The sequence below is a fragment of the Falco punctatus genome (genome assembly GCF_963210335.1).
Source record: "Falco punctatus genome assembly, chromosome: Z".
In the NCBI taxonomy this organism is placed as follows: Eukaryota; Metazoa; Chordata; class Aves; order Falconiformes; family Falconidae; genus Falco; species Falco punctatus.
The window spans coordinates 38088007-38108464 of NC_137586.1; the positions used below are offsets into that span (position 1 = coordinate 38088007).

General features: G+C 38.2%; 1 protein-coding gene across 2 annotated transcripts in view; it reads right to left on the reverse strand.

The window, feature by feature from the left end:
- The window catches only part of PCSK5 (proprotein convertase subtilisin/kexin type 5), a 197585-nt gene that overhangs the window by 22849 nt on the left and 154278 nt on the right, over positions 1–20458 (reverse strand). For both annotated transcript variants that reach the window (XM_080372918.1, XM_080372917.1), the window contains exons 11-14: positions 15812–15929; positions 14564–14752; positions 6247–6383; positions 160–303 (exon numbers count right to left, since the gene is read on the reverse strand). In XM_080372918.1, the coding sequence (XP_080229044.1) occupies positions 160–303; positions 6247–6383; positions 14564–14752; positions 15812–15929 (588 nt within the window). The remainder of the gene's footprint in view (positions 1–159; positions 304–6246; positions 6384–14563; positions 14753–15811; positions 15930–20458) is intronic.

The following is a 20458-nucleotide window of genomic DNA, read 5'->3' on the forward strand; positions in this document are numbered from 1 at the left end:
TACAAACTTATAAGATGAAATGAAAATATCTAACTTTGAATTATGAAACAAGAAGTTAAGAATCCACTTCACTGAACATTTTACATATGTAGAGTCTCAGGTCACTGCTTCAGCCTATTACATGTTTGGTGAATGTGCAGAGTAAATGAATGTACGCACCTGAATAGTCATCTGTTCCATAGTCTTCTGTAGGGTCTTCAATGGGACTAGAGCGTACTCTTTCCACTTTTGGAAAATCATTTCTTGGTGAGTAAGGCTGGATCGATGTTCCGTACAGTACTAAGGACCACTCTTTCAATTTGCCTAGAAGTTAAGTATTTAAAATCTAGTTTTAGAACCCATTTCTATTTTATGTGTCCTATAAACACTTACACCTACAAAGATGAATTTGTCAGTTGGTATGAAAAAATTTCTTTTCAAGTGTCTTCAGTTTAATATAGATAGTACAATTGTTGCTTTACTATGAACTGAGAAAGCATACTTTCTTCAATCAGATCTTTACACAGTATTTTCATAGCACTTCAGCCTCTTGTTGGTCTAGTTTGTGTCATGGGCTGAACTCAATATGAAAAATAAACAACAAAACCTTTGGTCATACAGTTATTTGGAAAATCCAAACTCCACAAGGAGTTTTTGCTCTACGTTTCACTTTCCCTCAGAACATTAATTATCCATTAATTATTATTTGAGATCTTTTAGCTAACTAGCTGTATTTAGAATTCTGACTTAAGAAAGTGGTTACATTTTGTTTAGTACTTAGAGCAGGGGTCCTCAAACTTTTTAACCAGGGGGCCGGCGCGCGGATGCAGTGGCAGGCAGCCATCTGCGGCTGCTTGGTTTCCCCCCCCAACCCCCGGCGGGGGAGGGGGGCGGGGGTGTCTGTAAATACCGGGGGCCGGATTGAGGAGCCTGGGGGCCATATCCGGCCCGCGGGCCGTAGTTTGAGCACCCCTGACTTAGAGAATACTTCTCATTGGCTTATAGGACACATCACGATGAACATGAAAAAACTTATTTTCAAATCCCCATGGTAGAATATCAGGGTCCCCTCCCAAACCAGCATGATTTATTTATTTGCCCTAGTTATTTGGCAGATGTATCACTGCATTGTTTGTGTTCATCACTAATATTTTATCTTCTTAGTACTTGAGTGAAGAAAGAAAAAATTGTTTGCCTGCCTGAAGCATTATCAGACTTTTTGGCAATTTATTTTGTGGAAGAATAAAGAGATAAATGTATATCAAGTCACCAGTTCAGGCTGTCATGACACGAAATGTGAACTTTCAGTCCTCACCTTTCTGTCTATACTACCGAGTGAATAAATTTTTGTGAAAGGGCAAAAGGTCTCAGGCCTGAAATAACGAAGTAATGATGCATAAAAAACCACATCCTTGCTTGAAAAATGTAAAGTAAGTTTGGTCTTACCCTAGTCTCTTGATTATATTTATCTGTGTTGGGCTAGCTAGTTCTAAATGTCAAATTCTCATCAGAAGAGAAAGGAAACAGAGGAGAGGAGCCGAGAGTATTTATTTTTTGAATTTGAAAGATCCTGTTTTGGAGGCAGTTCTGCGGTTAAAATAGTCTTCCTTTAGAACTATTATTTAAAGGGAAATGTAATCCAGGTATGTCTCTTTTTAAGAAAATCACTTAGTATACTTAATGTAAAATTAAATTCAGCCAATCTTCCTCTTCTTTCATTTTAACAATACTCAATAATTTGAGCTTTCATGTTGTTCACTTGGGCTTTTTCAACACATGCAAGCAAATTACTTTGACCTTGAAAGCAATTTTCTTTATCTTTCCCAGTGTCATCTGGTTTTCTTCATTGACATGACCAAGACAATACATTATATCTCTGCTTTTACCTTCATCCTTCTAAGCAGTAAGCAACAATAAGAAAACCTGACAGATGATCACCCAGTTCTTTTAAATGGTTTATAATGGGGTTAAAGATGGGAAACTCTGTTATCTCTCTGTCTCTTGCCAAGCCAATTTAATCTTTCTGGGACAGAAATTTCTACACTTCATATGAAACTTTCTCTGCTCTATACTCGGTTTTTGAGAAGCAGCTTCGGGCAAGAGACTGCATCACATGACTTTTCACAGTTAAAGCAAGGCATTAATTCTAAAGAGACATTCAATCCTGATTAAAAAAATTAACTGATGAAAAGTCTACCACACCTGCTGCCAAACTACTAGCTAATTACCTTGGGTGTAAAACTGCATGCACCTTATTTTCAATTTGTCTTTTCCTACCTCTAGCACACAGCTATGTAGCTCTTTAGTCTTGATGAGATTAAAAGGACCCAAATTACATATTTTCTTCCTGTATAGACACGTGAGGATCAAGTTATATCTCAGTGTTCTTTAGAGTGATTCATGTGGGTCCTAAAAGGCACTTTTTAGGAAAGAAGTCACATAGGGAGCTCATTTTTAACCAGATATGCAGTCATCTCTACATCTTTTTCAAAGCTACAGCTTCTCCACTTGTAGTTTCTGTCCTTGTTTTTTAACCCATTTCAATACCATAGGAACCATAATGTACTGGATGCAATCAAAAAATGTGTGTTTTGCTAAGCTATTCAGATCTTTTCATCCTAGTCATTACTGCTTCAAAGATCATTAAACTTCCCAAGGGCTGATTTCATACTTCCAGAACACTGGTAAAAACACTGAATACTCAAAAAAGCTATTTGCAAAGACCCACTAAAATTAACCACAGGTAAAGATGATCCTCAGACAGTGTATTCTGTCTGGGCTATATGCACATGGAAGGGCTTGTACTAACATTACTGCACGAGGGATTGGTCCTTTGAATGTAGACCCAATGCCAAGGGGCAGTGAGAGGGATAACACAGGGTCTCTCGGGTGTTTAGTTTCCTTTTAAGAATGGTTCACTAAATAAAGAGAGGGGAAATTCATGTGACTTGCCAGCAAATAAATGAAGTCTGCCTCAAGGCAGGTTTAATTTGCACAATGAAAATATTTCAATAACTAAGTATATATACATACACACATACACTTTTATAATGGATAAACAAAGTGTGCATGTTTAAGCCAAAATCTTTCTTTCCCCATTTTTGGCCAATTCCATCATTTAGTTTGGCTAGACTAATCCTTTACCCTGCTTGTATTTAGTATGCAACAAAGGTCCCATATTGTATGTATAGGAGAAAGGGCATATCACATTGTTTCACAGCAAGCACATGTCCACCTCCATAATCTCTACAGAATTAAATGCAGAAATCACATGCACTGCTTTTATGAACTGGACCCTGCATTACTTTACAGGCAACAGATGTGGCATTACCTTGCCAATGCAGCAATATGATGACATGCTGGCTCTTTGTTCTCAATTTGATTACAGGAAAACTGCAGCTTTTAATTATAAGACCTTTCAATAGCTAAATAAACGCACACAACATGGAACAGGCATAATGGTGATATCAGTGTGATAAACTGCAGGCTATGGTGATAAACTTGAGGCACCATGAACTGTGTGTAAGCACCTTTTGTTTACTTCACATTCTGTTCAGTGCGGAGGCTAACCCCAAAATGCCCAGCTGAGTTTGTGCACCTAACACCTGGCAGGCACTTCCAAATCTTTCCGACCAGAAGTACTACTGGACAGCTTCCACCACAGGGCAAGTGCTGCTCTAGAAAGTTGAGGGACATATATTATAAAACAGTATACAATGAACCAGGATCCAAATTCACAATCAGACTGCATCTTTTCAAAGCCAAATATCTGTAAAAACCTAACCAGTCTCAACTACTGTTTCACATTGTGGTTAAAAGAAGGTAAAGAGTAAGCTTTCCAGCAGGACATCTTCAGTGTGTCACCTTCTTCCAGAACCCCTGACTGTGCAGGTCTACTTTCCCTACATCCCCTGGCCTTACTGCCCTTTTCTTCCAGAGCTGGATCTTCAGGCTTTAGTCCTCTAGGAGCAAAAGAAATCAGTCATATGATACTAACTACTGTAGCACTGAGAAGTGTGTATATATAAAGTATTGAAATCAATAAATCAGTAAGATCTGTACAACTATGTATGTAAAAGAGGAGTGTGCAGGAACAAGCTTTACATGTAAAGCTGGAAATGTAGCTGGTCACTTTCAGACTGTCCTGGTGACATAGAAGTGTTGTTAAGGATGTCTGGAGAATAGCCTGTGTGAACAGTTTGCAAAATGGCTCCATGCTACCTCTTTTCTAGGCTTTAGTACAGGGATTGTGCCAGGGGAGAGAGAAGAGGGTAATAGCTGAAACATATTGCACTATGGCTCTGCTTCTTGGCTGTTGGAAGAACCACGGAGTTCCGGTACAATCGCAGGTGAGGAGCTACCTGAAATTGTCCTTCAAGCCAGAGATACTCTTTGCTGTGTCAGGAATAACAAGTACAAGATGGAGTTGAAAAATACTGACTGTTTTTTTGGTAATGTCATTAAATTACTTAGTTGTTGTGTAATACCTCCCCTCTATCAAATTCTTAAGCACTTCAGTTTGCATTTTAGTCAATGTTTCTTTGTGCTTTTTCATGTAGTAGAAACAATAAAAGTACTTAGTGAGGCTCATTTGAATAGTTTTAATGACTTCCAATAACCTATTAATTCAGGAACAAACATACTTAAAAATCCCCTGCTGTTAAGTTTACAAAGATATATTTTTATAGCTTCAAGTACTTTAAGTTAACATCTATGTCTCCAAATTCAGAACTGATTTTTAGCAAATCAGTTAGAAAACTTTTACTGCAAGTTTACTTAGCTGCCTGAGATGGAATCTATCTTTTATTTCACTGAATTATAAAATAATTCTATGGCAAATGTCATTGTAATCCTAAATATATTTCATACCAGAATTCTTATAATTATTTGTTATCTATCAGAAAGCAGCAGTCAACTAGATTTGTCACTTTCAATGTAATATTATTGAATTCTGACATGCTGTCCAAATAGAGTGTTAATTTAAATTTAGTGATAAATGATTTCCAATACATCAGTAGTATTCGCCTCTCTAACATGTTTTAATCTAGATTATTTGTTTATCTGATATTTCACCTTTGATTATTTTTATTAAATGGTTTCTACCTATTTTGATGTGAGACTCCAAAGGAAAGACTACACGCAGTGTCCATGCATAAACAGTGGTATTTTTGTCTGTGTATAATATATCTATTTCAAAATGGTTTTTAAGGTTTTAATTTTCAGTAAGACCAAAGGCAAGTATATACTCATTTCTCACAACCAGCAAATAGAAATAAGCATGTACTCCTGTAAATGTCTTTGAAAGCACTTCTCTCAATCTCCATTTCTTTCAAGGTGCTCATACTGAAATATGTGAATGAAACTGGCAGTGGGAATTAAAAGCAGAAGAATGTCTGTAGCCTTAAAAATTCTTACTAGGAGCACAGTTTGTAAGTGGGCAAATGCCAGGTCTGCCCATACACACGGGAGCACGATGCAACTTACCAGTGGTAGCAAGCTGTGAATTTCTTTGTCTTGTATGGTGGGACTTTCTAGTTGTGTAAGCACTGACAAATGCCACTTTTTCATATGGTTAGGACAAAAAATACAAAGCAAAGAAAACCAACATGTAAATAAATCTCTGGGCCCTATTTAGCTGATATAGGCCAAGAAAATATGAGCCCTGTATCAGCCATGAAAATCACAGGCAATATCAGCAAAGCAGAGTAACTCTGGGCTCCTCTAACATATTGAAGACCTGTATGATAAATCTATATTCAACATCCAAGAAAACAGATGCCTGAATATGGAGATAATAAACTTCTTTCAAAGGTGGTACATGCAGTTTCATGCCGTTTTGTAGCTTTGTCCTTGAAAACTGCATCTAGGAAAGATTTGGCTTTCTTTAAAGCACCGACTGTTGGCAACCTGTCAGATGGTACAGGGGTCTGTCTCTGCTTGAAGAATTCATGTCTGGTATGGTGTAGCTCTGAATTGCCAAAGCCTTTTTTCCTACTGTGAAGCAACACATGTGACTGCAAGAAAGAGGGCAGTTTACCCCGAGATGAAATTCCCTATGGAAACCAGAAGTAAGTTCAGAGTAAAAGAGAACCACATATCTTAAAGCAATGGAAAAATGAAGAGTGTATTGAAAACTGAAATTAAGAATAATGCTCTTCACAGCTCTTCACACTAAAACCAGTGAGATGTTCCAACTGTAAATAAAAGATAGAAATCAATCAAGGCAGTATTAGCAACTGCAAGCCCAAATAAAGGTTACAGTCATACCTGGAGTCTTGAAATTTCTCAGCTGAGATGGAGTGTCACAGATTTCCAAGATCCAGTCACCTGCTGCTTTTTCACTCCAGCAATGAGTAGTCATAAACTCCCAGTTTTTGAATCCTTCCATGGAATGATCAAATAGCCTAAATAAAATCATGACATTATTTTAATAATGTTTAATATTAATGTCTTATTTATTAGTTTTTACTTATTACTTTATTTAAAAATTAATACATTTTAAATAATGATTAAAAAAATAATGACATTTTATTTGAGGAGCTAAGCCTCCCAGTCTGCAATGTCTTGAATGACATACTAATTAGCCAGTTCATTCATCTGTGTCTTTACATAATGCCACTCATGATGGTTTTCGCACACATATTTCAAGTACGCTCAACAGTTCCTTATCGTTTTCATGGAAAAGATTCCTTACTTGTCATCACTTGTCATAACGTTAAAGAGTAAGGAAATAGAATGCATTTTAAGAAACAATAGTAATTGCTAAACCTGTTTAATAGGATTCATGTGTCTTGGGAAAAGTGCATACAATACAGCATATCCCTTGCTTTAACAGAGTGATGTAAATAGAAACAACTCTTAAGTTGGAAAATTGCTGTAATATTTATTTTTGGCTTTGGATCAGAATACTTAAAAGGGGTTTAAGAACAATAAAAAGTATTAAGTGACTGAGACAATATTAGCAATTCAATATGTGTGACCTCTTGTGAGGACATAAATGTAACTGAAACATTGGTCTTAAAGCCCAAACGACCAAGGTATCACGCTCTTCAAACACTTGGAAGAATTGGGTTTAGGTGAAACTGAGACACTAATGGCATCTAATGGTTTAATCTAGCCAACAACATTACGATAATTTAATTACCTAGGTTATAAGTGAAGAGGTTGGAGTTTAGGCCTGGATTATGGTAATTTCTAACATGGGGGCCCAGTTCAGAGGCTGTAATGTGATGCTGATCCCATGAGGGAAGGGGAAGTAGGACTGACCAGAGATTTTATTATCTAAAACTGTAATTTATTAGTGAGATTTTGGGAAGACACAAGAAAATTTTCGCTTTTATTCAGTGCTCACAGCGTGTTGCCAGGTACCCCAAAGCCATTGATGGGAGGTGCACTCTGATCAAGACTGTTGCCTCCAATAAAATGGCACAGCTCAGCTTTAAAAAATACATATATATATACACATCCACATGCAAGCATGTATCTATATTTCTATACAGATACATCCATGTAAGTACATATAAATTTTTATATATGTATATATACACATAGATATATATGTATATATGTTTTATCACTATTTTAATTTGGACTTTATTGTGAAAATTCCACTGGTAATAGCTATGCTTGAATATTTTTCATAAAACAAGATCTCTACAGTAGAAAATCCAATACATTTAAAACCCTTTTCCATAAAATTGAGAAAAATCTAGTATTAGACTACAAAAATACTATATTTTGCACTCACATGATTCTTTAGTATCAATTTCTAAGCTAATTCAAGCTTTAGTCTAAAAAGGTTGTGAAGTTCAGTAAACACTGGGAAAGCAGGATACTTTCGTAGCAATGTATGTGTCAACTTCTCACAAAAACTGCCATACAGGATGTCAATAAAATGCCATGCTTATTGCTGAAAACTTTGGTCAGTCAAAGGCACAGGGTCAGGTACTGCATATCCACACTTACTGCAACAGGACCTGCATGGACCTGCATGCCTGGTGCACTTTATAGTGCTCAGCCTAAAGCTGGTTTTCACGCTCTCATTTATGCAAACTTTTTCCATTTTAAATGAATGTCTGTAATAATACTCTGTTTTATTAGTTTTATATTATTTAGATAAAATTAAAATATAGAAATATATTTTGAATTAGGGTTTATTGTCACTGATTATTGGGTGAGATTTTCTTCTCATGACGTTTTGTGCCTCTATGTGTGTGCGTATATATTCTGCCGGCAGAATTGTCCTGTTTCATGTCACTGCTAAATCAGTTATTTGAATACAGCACATCCCACAAACACATGGCACACATCATTTACTGAAAGAGTAGAAATTATTATGCAGTTATTACCCCATGTCTGCATGTAAGTATGTTCAATTGAAATCATTAGGTAGGTTATTTCTGACAGTTAGTCAATTTATCATGCCATGTTTTGCTGATAACAAATGTATTACTTTCTGAACACACTGTCAATCTGTCAAGGCAGCAAAAGTTCTCTTTGCCATTGTGGCAACTAAATAATATAGTATTGTGTAAGTACTGTACAATTGTAAATTCTGTATTCACTGGGCTTCCATTCACATACATAGAAATGGAAGTTGCTGTTTATTTTTCTGTAGTTAGTTCAATATTTCTCACGGTGTTTTTTGTTTAAGGTTGTTTATTTGTCATGTTTTGGAATTTTAAATTGGTTTCGTATTTCCCATTTAATATTGCATCAACCTTTTAAGTAATTTTGGTAGGAAGAGACAAAAATCTCTTATGACTTTATCATAGGTATATAAAACCACCTTTACCCAAAATATTCTATGGCTGAAACTGTAAGCTTTCATATCTCCATCCATGGAAATGGGGAAAATTAGCAGCTTTCTCATCTGCATGTGTCAGGGAAGATCACTTAAAACTTCTGTGTGTGGATCTAAAGACAATGTATTTAAAAGGTATGCATACACATCTTTTTTATTTTAAATTTCCATTTTACATCTGGTTATCACAGTTAATTATATGAAGCAATGGGGATTTCTGAGCTGTTGTGATAAAGCTGTTTGGAGAAGAGTAGCATGAACAATGGGGTACAGTGCTCGCCAGCTTGAAATAATGGATAGTACAGTAACCACCACCTTTAAATATGGAGAGCTTGTTCCCTGGGACTACACATATCCACATGAAATGCTCCATCATGACCTATAGACATGTCAGACTGCTGAGCTTCATACACCACACTGGTCAACTAGTTGCATGACTGATACTTACAGCTGTCTTAAAAGCTGCATGTGTTTTCCTATTGAATTTGCAGTAAACCTGCAGAAACTTCACTCCAGGCAGAAATCTTAATGCAAGAGCATGAATGAACCTGTTGCCATACATATACAGACTTCTCCTACCTTATCCTGCATTTGAAAATGGACACCTGATTAGGCCAAGGGCAATAGGGGACCCTGACTGTCTATCACACAATCCAGTTTATTCCAAGTGAAACTCAATGTAGTAAGTGTTATAGGAAGATTGAGGCTGGGTTAATTTTCATAAAGCTGGGAAAAGATTCATTCATTCTTACTACAGTAGCTGGGGCAAGTGTATCTGCAGGAAGTAGAAATTCTAGGCATTCTTCTTCCACCTCTCTTAAACAGCTCCTCTCTTTTCTGTTCAGTTCAATACAGACCTTGGAAGCAGAGATATTTAGCTGGATCCTACATATGTCCTTAGCCACTTGTCTTTACTCCTGCTTCAACTGGAAAATTAGGTCAAACTTTCAATGATGGGTTCAAATTTTCCACTAAAACTGAACTTGAGATATTAAATTCTAAAGCTAATACATGCCTACTCTGCAGATCCCTGATGCATTCTTTACTAGTCTCAGTCAGCAAAGGCATGTGTCACACTAAATCTCAGATACGCTGCACTTCATTTTCCCCCACATTATTCTTTGAGCAAGTTCCAGGATCAATTTTAGAGTTACGTGGAAGATAGTGTCACTTACATGCATTCATTTACTCTTTTGTATATAAATCCCATTAGCCCTTTCTGCAGAGGTGTGCAAATCAACAATATTTTTTCTCCTCTTTGATAATGAAAATAAAAAGTTGTTTTTTTTTAAAAAATTGATGTTGTGTCTGTAGTATCCCCAGAGCTCCTCAGCCTATCTACAACTAGTACTGCCAGGGTACAACAACAACAAAAAATAATTTTAAAATGTATTGACATTGCAATTACAGTTCAAAGAATGGTTAGTAGAAAGGTAGTGGGATGTCTATTCACATTCCCTGGGAAAAAAAAAAAAAAAAAAAAAAAAAAAAGAGAGAAAGAGAAAGAAAATAGATATAGACAACCTGAATGAAATAAAACATTGCAAGTATGAGTTGGGAGAGATAATTTTCTGAGAACTGCTTCATCCTGTAGACATAGCACAAGCAGAGGATTGCTGTTTGGTCATCCTGGACTTAATAATACCACCACAAAGTCCTTTTCAGTTAGTGTGTGAGGTTCAGCATGACAGCTGGCCCTATCCTTTTCATCATATTTGGATACAGGAAATGTTGGTTTTGTTCATTAGAGTGTAATGTGTAAACTGCAATAAAAATGTAAGATAGCCTGGTCCGGAAATCAAAATGCGCTTCTATGAGAAAAACGTTTCCTCTACTGATTCACCAAGACTTTTTATGAAGCAAACTAGGAAGTAAGATTAGGTGAGAATAACTTGGGTTTGATCTAAGAGGAGGGTATTGTTAAAACATTGATTATCTGAAGTTTCATGATAGGAAAAAGATGGTCATGAAAATACTTCCCTTTGTTACTAAACAGAGGTATTATTAATATCAGTGGCATATAAGCATAGGAAGCTAGTGGCCTGGAAACTTGCCACCACGTGGCTAAAGAATTTCAGTTACGCAGTTCGAATGGCAGCAGCTGCTTTAAATTTAAAGGGCAAGGATTAAACAAGCCATGACTTCAGTGGGAGATAAACGAGCCCCAAGTTTGCTTCTTTTATCCTCTTTGTATTTAGCTTCTTGTCCATAACTCCTATACTGAATGTTTGTTAGAACTGACCTTGGTATGTCTCAAAAGCACTCAGAAACCCATGCTGCCAGATCCAATGGCCTATTGTTTTTAGAAAGGGGATACTGTTCCCCTCTGGACTTTATTGTGGCCTCACCCTCACACCAGCCAGCACTTTCCAAGCCTGTATTTTCCTCTGCTGCAGTACATCCAATGTAATCATGTTTAGTACTTTCCAAACAACAAAGCAGATGTTCCCTGTAATGCAGTTTTTGAAGAATGCACGAGGCTCAAGCCAGTGACAGTGTAATCCACCAAATGCCTGCAAAGGAATCCACACTGACTCTGACTAACAAGTTTTCTTACTGAAGTCATTTTAAGTGATGCCAACATTAAGGATAAAATATGCAGAAAAAAGGCCAGATACTGCCTTGAGGGACCTACATGTCAATGCACCAGAAACTACACAGTGACTCTTCTTCCAGAATTGGTGGAGAAGCGCACATATGTAAAATATACCTTTTGCACTTTAAGACATTTTACCAGCAAACTGTTTCAAATTAAACCCAGATGAGTAACAGTAAAGCAATGAGGTTTTCCCTGGGTTCAGTAGAAACAGCTGGTATTGCTGCTATTAATCATGTGCGTGTGCATTAAAAGGTCTTGTACATCTGAGAAAAGCATCTCAGTCAGGTAGTAGCAACATACAACAGCGTCTGGGACCTTTACCTATAAACCCCACCCCCCAGACCGCTTACTGCCAATGCATCCTTCATGCTACTTGTACTTGAATGCATTTATTCTGATGCCCTCCTCAATAATACTTTAAAAATCAAATGCCTCATAACTAAATTCTCATGTTAGTGAATAGAAACACTCCTACTCTTAAGTTTTATTTCATAACATGATACTAAAACATAAACTCAACAACACTCACTATACTACTAACTGTAAGACCACTAAACTGGAAGACTTCTTCCAGCAAGACCAAATAAAACAAGCCTTGAAATACCATTTTGAAAAGTACTGTGCCCATACCTATCATTTTACCCTAAGGGCGGGCTTGGGAAGACTCCAGATATTTCAGACCTAGAGTCTGCAACATACCTTTATTCCTTAATATTAGTAGCCCAGAGTTGCTTGTTTCAGCCAAACGTGATGAACAAGTCAGTGTATCTCTGAAGCTTGCACGGGAAGGGAATTTTGGTGTGACTGTGAGTATTCAATCTGTCATGAATAATTTGGGTTTTGGAAAGTGGCAAAACATTAAAAGGCCTTTCAGGTTTCTTTGTTTCCTGGTTAGCCTTCTGATAGCATAGGATAAGAAACAGCTGAACATCACCTGATTTTAATACATATATTTGCATTCTCTCTCTCTACCACAGGTACAGAAAATAATTATTTTCTAAGGTGCAGGGGTTACGAAGAGACTGACTGAATTAAACTTTGTACATATTCCACATACCAGTCATCACCAGAGCTGAACTGTGAATACTGGAATGTCTTTATCTCCCACTTGCTGTGAGTCAGCTGCAAGACATGAAAGCCTAGAGCCAAAAGTTAGCTGTGTTAAGACCACTGGGTTTACACAAGATTGTTTTCTTTGGATACCTAGTTGGAGGACTTTTAATTTTTTTCATTCTGATGCATGGAAGCACTGCTGTATGAAAATGGAATAGAAAACTAAAGAAGAATTTCTTTAAACAGAAAAACAAAAGCCTGTTTCATAACCACTTAGAGGGAAGAAGTCTGCCTCTGCAATGGTCAGCAGAGGACAAAGTCTTTCTTCAGCATAGCAGGGAGATCCACAGATGTGTGTGCCCATGGGCTTTATCAGCAAGACACTGAGAACACTCATAATGAAACACAGGAGATATTCTAGAGGGCCCCAGAATTCCAGGACAACTTTCTCTCCATTGGGTGAATTAATGTCTACAGCTTGAAGAGTATTTTCAGTAGACCTTTTCTTTTAAATGAACCTAATCTCTAATGGAAACGTGAATTCACACTTCAATCAGAACCAAGTCCGTTTGAGCTCCGCTTGTCTCCAAACCAGGTCCTTCCTTTCAAGAGGAAAGAGAAGTCCTGCCACTGAGGGACAGGAAGACACACAAGTCTCCAGGTGAGATAGTCACTGTATCAGCAAATCTGACTAGGGGAATGTGGATGATGAAGCAGTCTGGAAATCAGGCCACTCCCGATTCATTAAAGTCCTGGAGAGCAGGACTGGGGATATAAACTTTTTTGAAGATGTGAATGTGATGGCAGAAGAGCCCTCACAATATAGGTTTCAACACATGGCAGCTTTTGCTGTTTCTGAGATATATAACATCAATTAGTATGGTGTGGGAGCCATGTTTTGCATACAGCCAAATGACAGTCATCTAAATCTGCTAGTCACCAAGGAAAAATAATTTCCTATCATACTATGGTCCCATAGTAAGATTTCTAGCCCGCTGGAGAAGTATAGAAGCATTTCTTATAGTAACTTATTTGCACATTTGGAAATGGGGTAGAGTTTGGGAAGATTTCTGGGATTTCTTAGTACTTTAACCATCCTTGGTAGGAGTCAGTGCTCTTGATCAATGATCTAGCAAGATTTATTTGGGAAGGACTGCCAGTGTTTTCTTCCATGAAAATTTCTGCTAGGAGACCAGAGAAATAGAAATATCACTGGGACGTCTTTCAGTTTGCTGAGGATAAATACTAATGATTCATCTCATATCCAGGGACTGAAATTGTACTAATATTGGAAACGCTGCGTTGGATAAAGTGATACTTGTGTGAGCCCAGTTTGGGAAAAGGCAATTTGATGCTGTGTCACAGTTTCTCCAAGAACCTAACACAGAGGTGATGGGATGAGAAAAAGGACTGCTATTTCTTAGTGGTTGTTGTTAGAGGGGCTGGACAAGCAAGTATCCATCACAGATCTCTGGGATGAAGGAAACTGCTGACTTCTAAAAAACTGAGGAGACTGTTTAAAAACGGACCCTTTAATTTAAAAGTACTAGTGCAACTTCTCAGCATTGTTCTGCTAGGAGCATTTGATGGGTTGAGCATACTACTTCAATATGCAAGGGGAAAAAAAGGATATGGAAATTGGTAATATTGGGAGTCATAACCATATTCACAAAGCTTAAAGAAAATAGAAGTAGAGAGCTACTCTTCTGTCAGATTTTTATTACTAGTGAACAAAGGATAAGAAAGGAGAAAAATGAAAAATAAGTGCCAATAGTATGTAGAAACACACTTCCATTCAACTTCTTTGTGTAACGCTAAGCCTATTATTATTTCTTCACATTTTCCAGCATCTAATACTTGATGAGACACACAAGACTATTGAAATTGGATAATATTTGTTTTGGAGATGATGTCCTTCACCAGCTTTACAGCCTAGTCTTCTACTGATAAAGGCAAAGATACTGAAGTTCATTTGTGCTTCACTATCCCCATCTCTCTCAGAAAAAATAATTAGTCTGTGTCTGCCAGCAAACCTACTGTAACAGCTTGACTGTTCTTTGCTGATGCTGCAATTTCAGTGCAGGCTGTGCATGCTGAGTGGACTGTGAAGTTGCGTTGTCATACTATACCTGTTGGCCAAGAGCTGTGACCTAGTTCCAGAAGGAGAGGTTAGGTAAATTGCCAAGTCTCCACGTCGAGGGTGAGTAATAGTGATGCGTACAACAACATGCTCCAAGTAGATCACATGGTGGTTAGGATTATCTGAACAGCCAGTAGCTTTGTAAATTGAACGGACAATGCTGTCAGGTCGTATTGTCCTATAACAAGCATATAAAACAACATCAGCATTTCTTGCTTGTTCTGTAAAATAAGACAACTGCATCTTTTTTGCTTAGTAGTGAATGACGGTGTTGGACGATTGTTTCTGAGAAGTCAGTAGCTATAACTGTTTTAGCACTTCTGAGCTGAAACTATCATCATGGTAATTATCTTGCTGCAGCTAATGGGAACTACCTGGCTTTCTGTTAAGCGTGTACACATGCTAAAAGAGGACACTGAAAAACCTGTAATAGGAATAAGCCTTTGGGACAGAGCATTTTTGCGGATTAGTGGCCAGCTGAGAATTGTTGGGATTGTCATGGGATCACAGCTGGTTGTTAAGCCCCAGGAAATGCCTGGCATAGCCATGGTCCTTGCTTACGTAATAGCAAGTATTGCATGTTAACTGTACCAAATGGCATCTAACTCAGCCAGTTTAAACTGGCACGACATCCTTGCAGACTATGCCAGTTATGGATCGAGGCTGTCAGGCATATTTATCAAACAATAATCCTAATGCTTTGCAAGTGTGCCTTATAACTGATGCTGTCTCTGTGTCCAGAGTGCACACACAGAACTTTGGTCTTAAACCTGGTTCTACACAGACCCTATCCTAGCAAGCAGAAACCAGTTTAGTCTTTGCATCTGAGCTAGAGACTCTCCTGAAACTGTTTGAAGGAGGTGATATCATGAAGTATTTTAATGAAAGAGTATTTGCTTCTTAGATACTGGACTGGTACTCATCTTACAAAAGTGACTGCAGTGCACTCAACCAAACATTCTTCTTTGGGTGCATGATCTACACCAGAATCAATCATTATCCAGCCTAGTTGTTTTACACTTTCAACTTCTGGGGTGCCTTTTACACTAGGGCCTTTTTCCAAGCGCTACAGGGAAGCAATGTTTACAGGCAAATGATGTGGCATCTGTGAAGGTGGCAGAGATCCCCAGTATAGTTTTCAACATGACACATTACACACAGTGCAAGGGAGGGGTAAATTATACCCAATTTCTCTCCATAAGTTTATGTCAGCAAGAGTTTTGGCAGCGAGTATTACTTGATTTGCCGATCCGTGTTCTCCACACACACATGCTGTGGAGGGACCGTTGTCCACTTTTCTGCTTCTATCACCATTGCTTCAGCATCCATCAGTCCAAATCCATAGAGGTGGCTCACTGCAAGGTACAAAAAGAATGGCTGCAATTACAGCATAAAACCTTGTTTTTCATCACAGACTGATTCCAGAGGCTCATACCCTAACAGGAGCTGCTTCTTTTCTACTTTTTCCTTGCTTTCGCAGAAAGCTCAAAAATGTCCTTGACAGAAATAATAATGACTATATCTAATTCATTCACTGAATCTGTTCACTGCTTTATTACAGAAGCAGCAAATACCATCATGAATAACACTGCCATGAATAACATGACAAGCATGGACCAGAACTGCAGAACACCAGGAAGTACAGTTGCCTCTGATTACCCTTTGTCCACGTGCCCAGTCCTCTTGTATGACATACTGTCAAAAAGTGTAAGGAACCAGAGGAGGTTTATTTCTGTTACTCAAATACCAAACACATGCAGGTACATAAACACTGAAGGTAATAGAGACAATAAGTTTAAGAAGGAACAGACTGTCTATTGTAACTGCTGTGTGCTCTTAAATTCCATGAGTATAAGCAGCACGTGGATGCTCTCCTATTTCTGTATGCAATATGGTTGCCACTGGACAGCCAGCCAGCTAGATCCAACAACACCCTAAAGCTGTCTGTGTGATGAAGGTGAAAAGCAATGGTATTTGAAGGCCAGGGCCCAAAAGACAATCTGGTTCCCATGCCACATCTATGTCAGAAAAGCTCCTTCCTCTATCTCCTTTGTAGATCTGCAGATGAAGTTAGTGCTGGAAAGAGCTGTTAACAGTGCTGTTGACCTCTTGATATTACCTACTGCACACACTGCACACACTGTGGTACTAAGCATCCATGCCTGGAGATTAGCACTTTGTCAATGCTCATTCCTGGATGTTTCACCCTCACCTCCATCTGCTTTTCATGCCATGCTGAGCCAATAATGGTCCCCTTGCAAGAAACTCAATGCCTAGTAATTTAATTTTAATGCCTGAATGCCTTCTACTCAAGCAGAAGGCTTTAAAACATCATCTTTTTAAGGATACAAAAAAATTGAATTTTCAAATGCCCAACACCTAGAAGGTAAGTATTTACAACAGACTTGTGCCAATTCTGTATCTTTCACTTTTTTCTAATTTCAAGAGTACTTAACTTGATGTATGTGTTTCAAGAGTTCCAGCAGTTCACAAAGGCTAAAGGTTTCACTTACTGATTCAGTTGTATGCTTTTGGTTGCTGTTCCAATCAAAACAGAAGCTTGCAAATGGATTTTGATGAATTAGAAGAGCTACTAGCCATGGTGTTTTACTTAGATGAATTGGTGCTCTTGGTAAATTTCTGACAGGAGAAGGTGAAAGAAAAAAGCTTCCAGAGGGAGGAGTTTCGATCACAAATATTAAAAACCCAGTTTTGCTAGCTACCACAGAGCGTGCTACCAGAAAGCCCTCAGAAAAACATAGTGTTATTTTAATCAGTAATGCGACAAGGCATGGTGTAAGTCTTTCCAACTGCACTTTGTAGAGGGTTTGAAAAAGCAGCCTCTATCCATTGCCAAACCAGAATTCAAAGGACTCTATCCAAAAAAACCCCAACCTTGTCAAACAAATAACAGTTCAAAGCATAAAAATAATCAGTGCTTAAGGATCATCTTCCAAATATGGCAGTATCTAATGCTGTCTGAAACTGCCAGCTGAAGAGGGTTCCTCAATGGAAAATACTGCAAGGCGTAACGACTCTGTCATGAACTGGTTCTCTTCCCATCTCCTTCTCCTTCAGCCCCAAACTGAAGGGCACATAGCATGGAAATGTTCATTTGGAGAGAACTTAACACAACTCTTTTGCCAAATGAGGCAGGTACTGTCTTCAGAAATGAAACACTATGAGTATATATATACAAATAATTTAATTCAGCTCTCCTTCAGCCTTCTGAATTCTCTTTCATGTGTTACACAAACAAACGGACAGGGAAAGAGATGTCCTATTTTTACATGTGGGTGGAGGCAACCAGAAAAAAGGGCAAGGAAAGCTTAGATGGAGAAACTTCACTGTGAAGAAAGATGGTTCCTGTGATGGAAATCTCCTTGGTCTTAGAAGTCACCTTGCAAAAACTGCATATGCTGATGAAAGAATATTTGTCTGGGAAGTCATTTGTCTGCTCTTACACAGCATGCATTGCTCTGATATTTAAAATTTTAATAAATAATAATTCTGTCTGCTCTGAAGAACAGTGGGAGGAGCAAGAGAGTTAACTCACATGGTCTCTTACAGTACACAGTTACTCTGTATAATGCTACATTTAAACAGTGAGGGATTAAATTTTCATGAATGGAAAAATCTTTTGAGCTAACCATGGAAAATGCATTTTTAGTTCCTCACAGATAGCAGCTTGGATTGGTTAGCACTCAGGATGCCCAGTTGCGAGATGCTGTGTGTTCAACCCACAAAGAGCCAGATTTCTCCTCAGCTCACCTTTTCTCACACAGTAATACAGGCAGAAGAGCATCTAACATAGCCACCACCACGTGGTGACCTTCTGGTGGAAACTTAAGTGGCTTTTAGGCCACCTCACCCTGTATATTTTTTTCCCTAATATGCACACTAAAATATGCATCTAGAGAGTGAACTTTCTATCTTTCCTACCTTAAAAATTACTTGGAAGACAGGATCATGTTCAAATTTCATCCAAGAGGAAAAATTACCACCCAGGGTTATGTGGTTGTGTCAATTGTCCATGATTCAATGCTTAAACTATCTTGCATGAGAAGAGAGATGGGAGTGAGAAATCCTGCACCTGCTGATTTGTTTTTTTTTTTTTTTTTTTTCCCCACAGCTGAAACAGAAATACATTTTTTCCTTGAAAGGCCTTCTCACCAAAATAAAAATTTCCTGACAGTCAGGGGTGCTCCTAAATCCTTCCACATGGGAAGCTTCCAGGCAGCTGACATTTCGCTGTCTGCAATGTTAGCACTTCAAAGCCCTTGATCTAGTGGGTTTGTTAGCTGATGCAGGTACCAGCAGAGGCCCATAATTTTCAAAGACTAAATAATAGCAATTTGGGAAACAATGACATAGTTAACAGAAGTAGTTGGTTGTATGTATCTCAGAGAAGAAAGTAGATTTTTTTCCCTACTGCCTTCAAATTGTGCCCCTTCATCCGTGTATACGCTAGTATGCCAGGGTGCCTCTCCCAGAGGTTAAAAATGACCTCAGTGTCCACATGGGGCCATAAATGTCTTCTGGGAAACATCTGGAACTACCACAGATTTGTATGGTAATGGTACTGAGCTCTCTTCTGCTAACCCAGATGGAAAAGCAATATTTGAAAGGTAGTGATGGTTGCAGAGTGAGATAAGCTGATGGCAAGTGCGAAATGCCCCAGGACCTTGCACATACCCACTTACATTCTCTACATTATCACTGCTGTGAATTGCTACAGGGCTTGGTTGTTGCTAGGAATCACTGGGCATGTTAGAAGGTGTATAGGGCTGTTTTGTAAGAAGGTATTTTCCTTTCAGAGACAGAATAGGAATGTGAGGTTGGTGCAATGTAAGCTGGTGACTATGGAGCAGACTGTTGCTCTTGTTGAGCTGAAGGGTTGAAAACAATGGTCTTCTTGTGATCAAGGTGTCCACGGGCAGAACTCGACTTGAATCCTCTCTCTACTCATGAAGCAATGAAAACTGTTCTATTCCTATTTCTGCAAAATCACAGGCACACACATAGCTTTACAGAAACAGGACAATGTTCAGAGAAAAACTTGTCTCCTGCAACACAAAGTAAATAGTGAGTTTTAGCTGATCTCTTTACTCTTCTTATCATTAAAGGAAATAACATTACTTAGGGCTAAAGTACATTTGTTTTTCCCTGGAGTAATTCCTCTATTAGTGTACTAAGAAATCAAGGTCTGCTCAGCTGCTGGATAGACTTCCCCAACTTTTCCATAATCCCTTTGTTTTTGTCTGAAATTGCTATTGAAAATTCAATAACTTTCTCATTTATATACAAAAAAGTATGTAAAGCTACCCCAAAATCTAAAGGCAGCATGTACATCCCACTTGACTTGACTAAGAGAATTATGAACGACTGGTGTTGATAAATCATAAGACAGAATCATGCAGAGTCCAGGAAAACTGGGCCCATACACTGAAAGCACAGCACTTCCCTCGCCTCAGTGCAGCTAAACTTGATTTGTTAGGCACAGTTTCATTGCCTGCCGTCAAGATGTCTCACCAGTAGCTTAGATGCTAAGCCTCCCTTGCTATTTTACTCATCTGACAAAAAACCATTGCAGAATATTTTCTACCTACTATATTTTTGGCCTTTAATTTTCTATACTGTGAAAGCAGTGTTGGAAATATAAATATTTTATATAGACATATCAAATACTAAATCAGAAGGAGAGAAATGGTAATAGCTTCTGTTTGCCAAATGAGAAATTTGCAGCTTTCCTAAACTAGATTCAGCTGTTTGATATGTAAATGATGATGACTTGTTCATTTATGCTAGTTTAGGATCTTGATCCAGTCTCACCCAAAATGAGACTGACAAAACAGGTGCCTAAAACACCCCTTATATTGTGTTT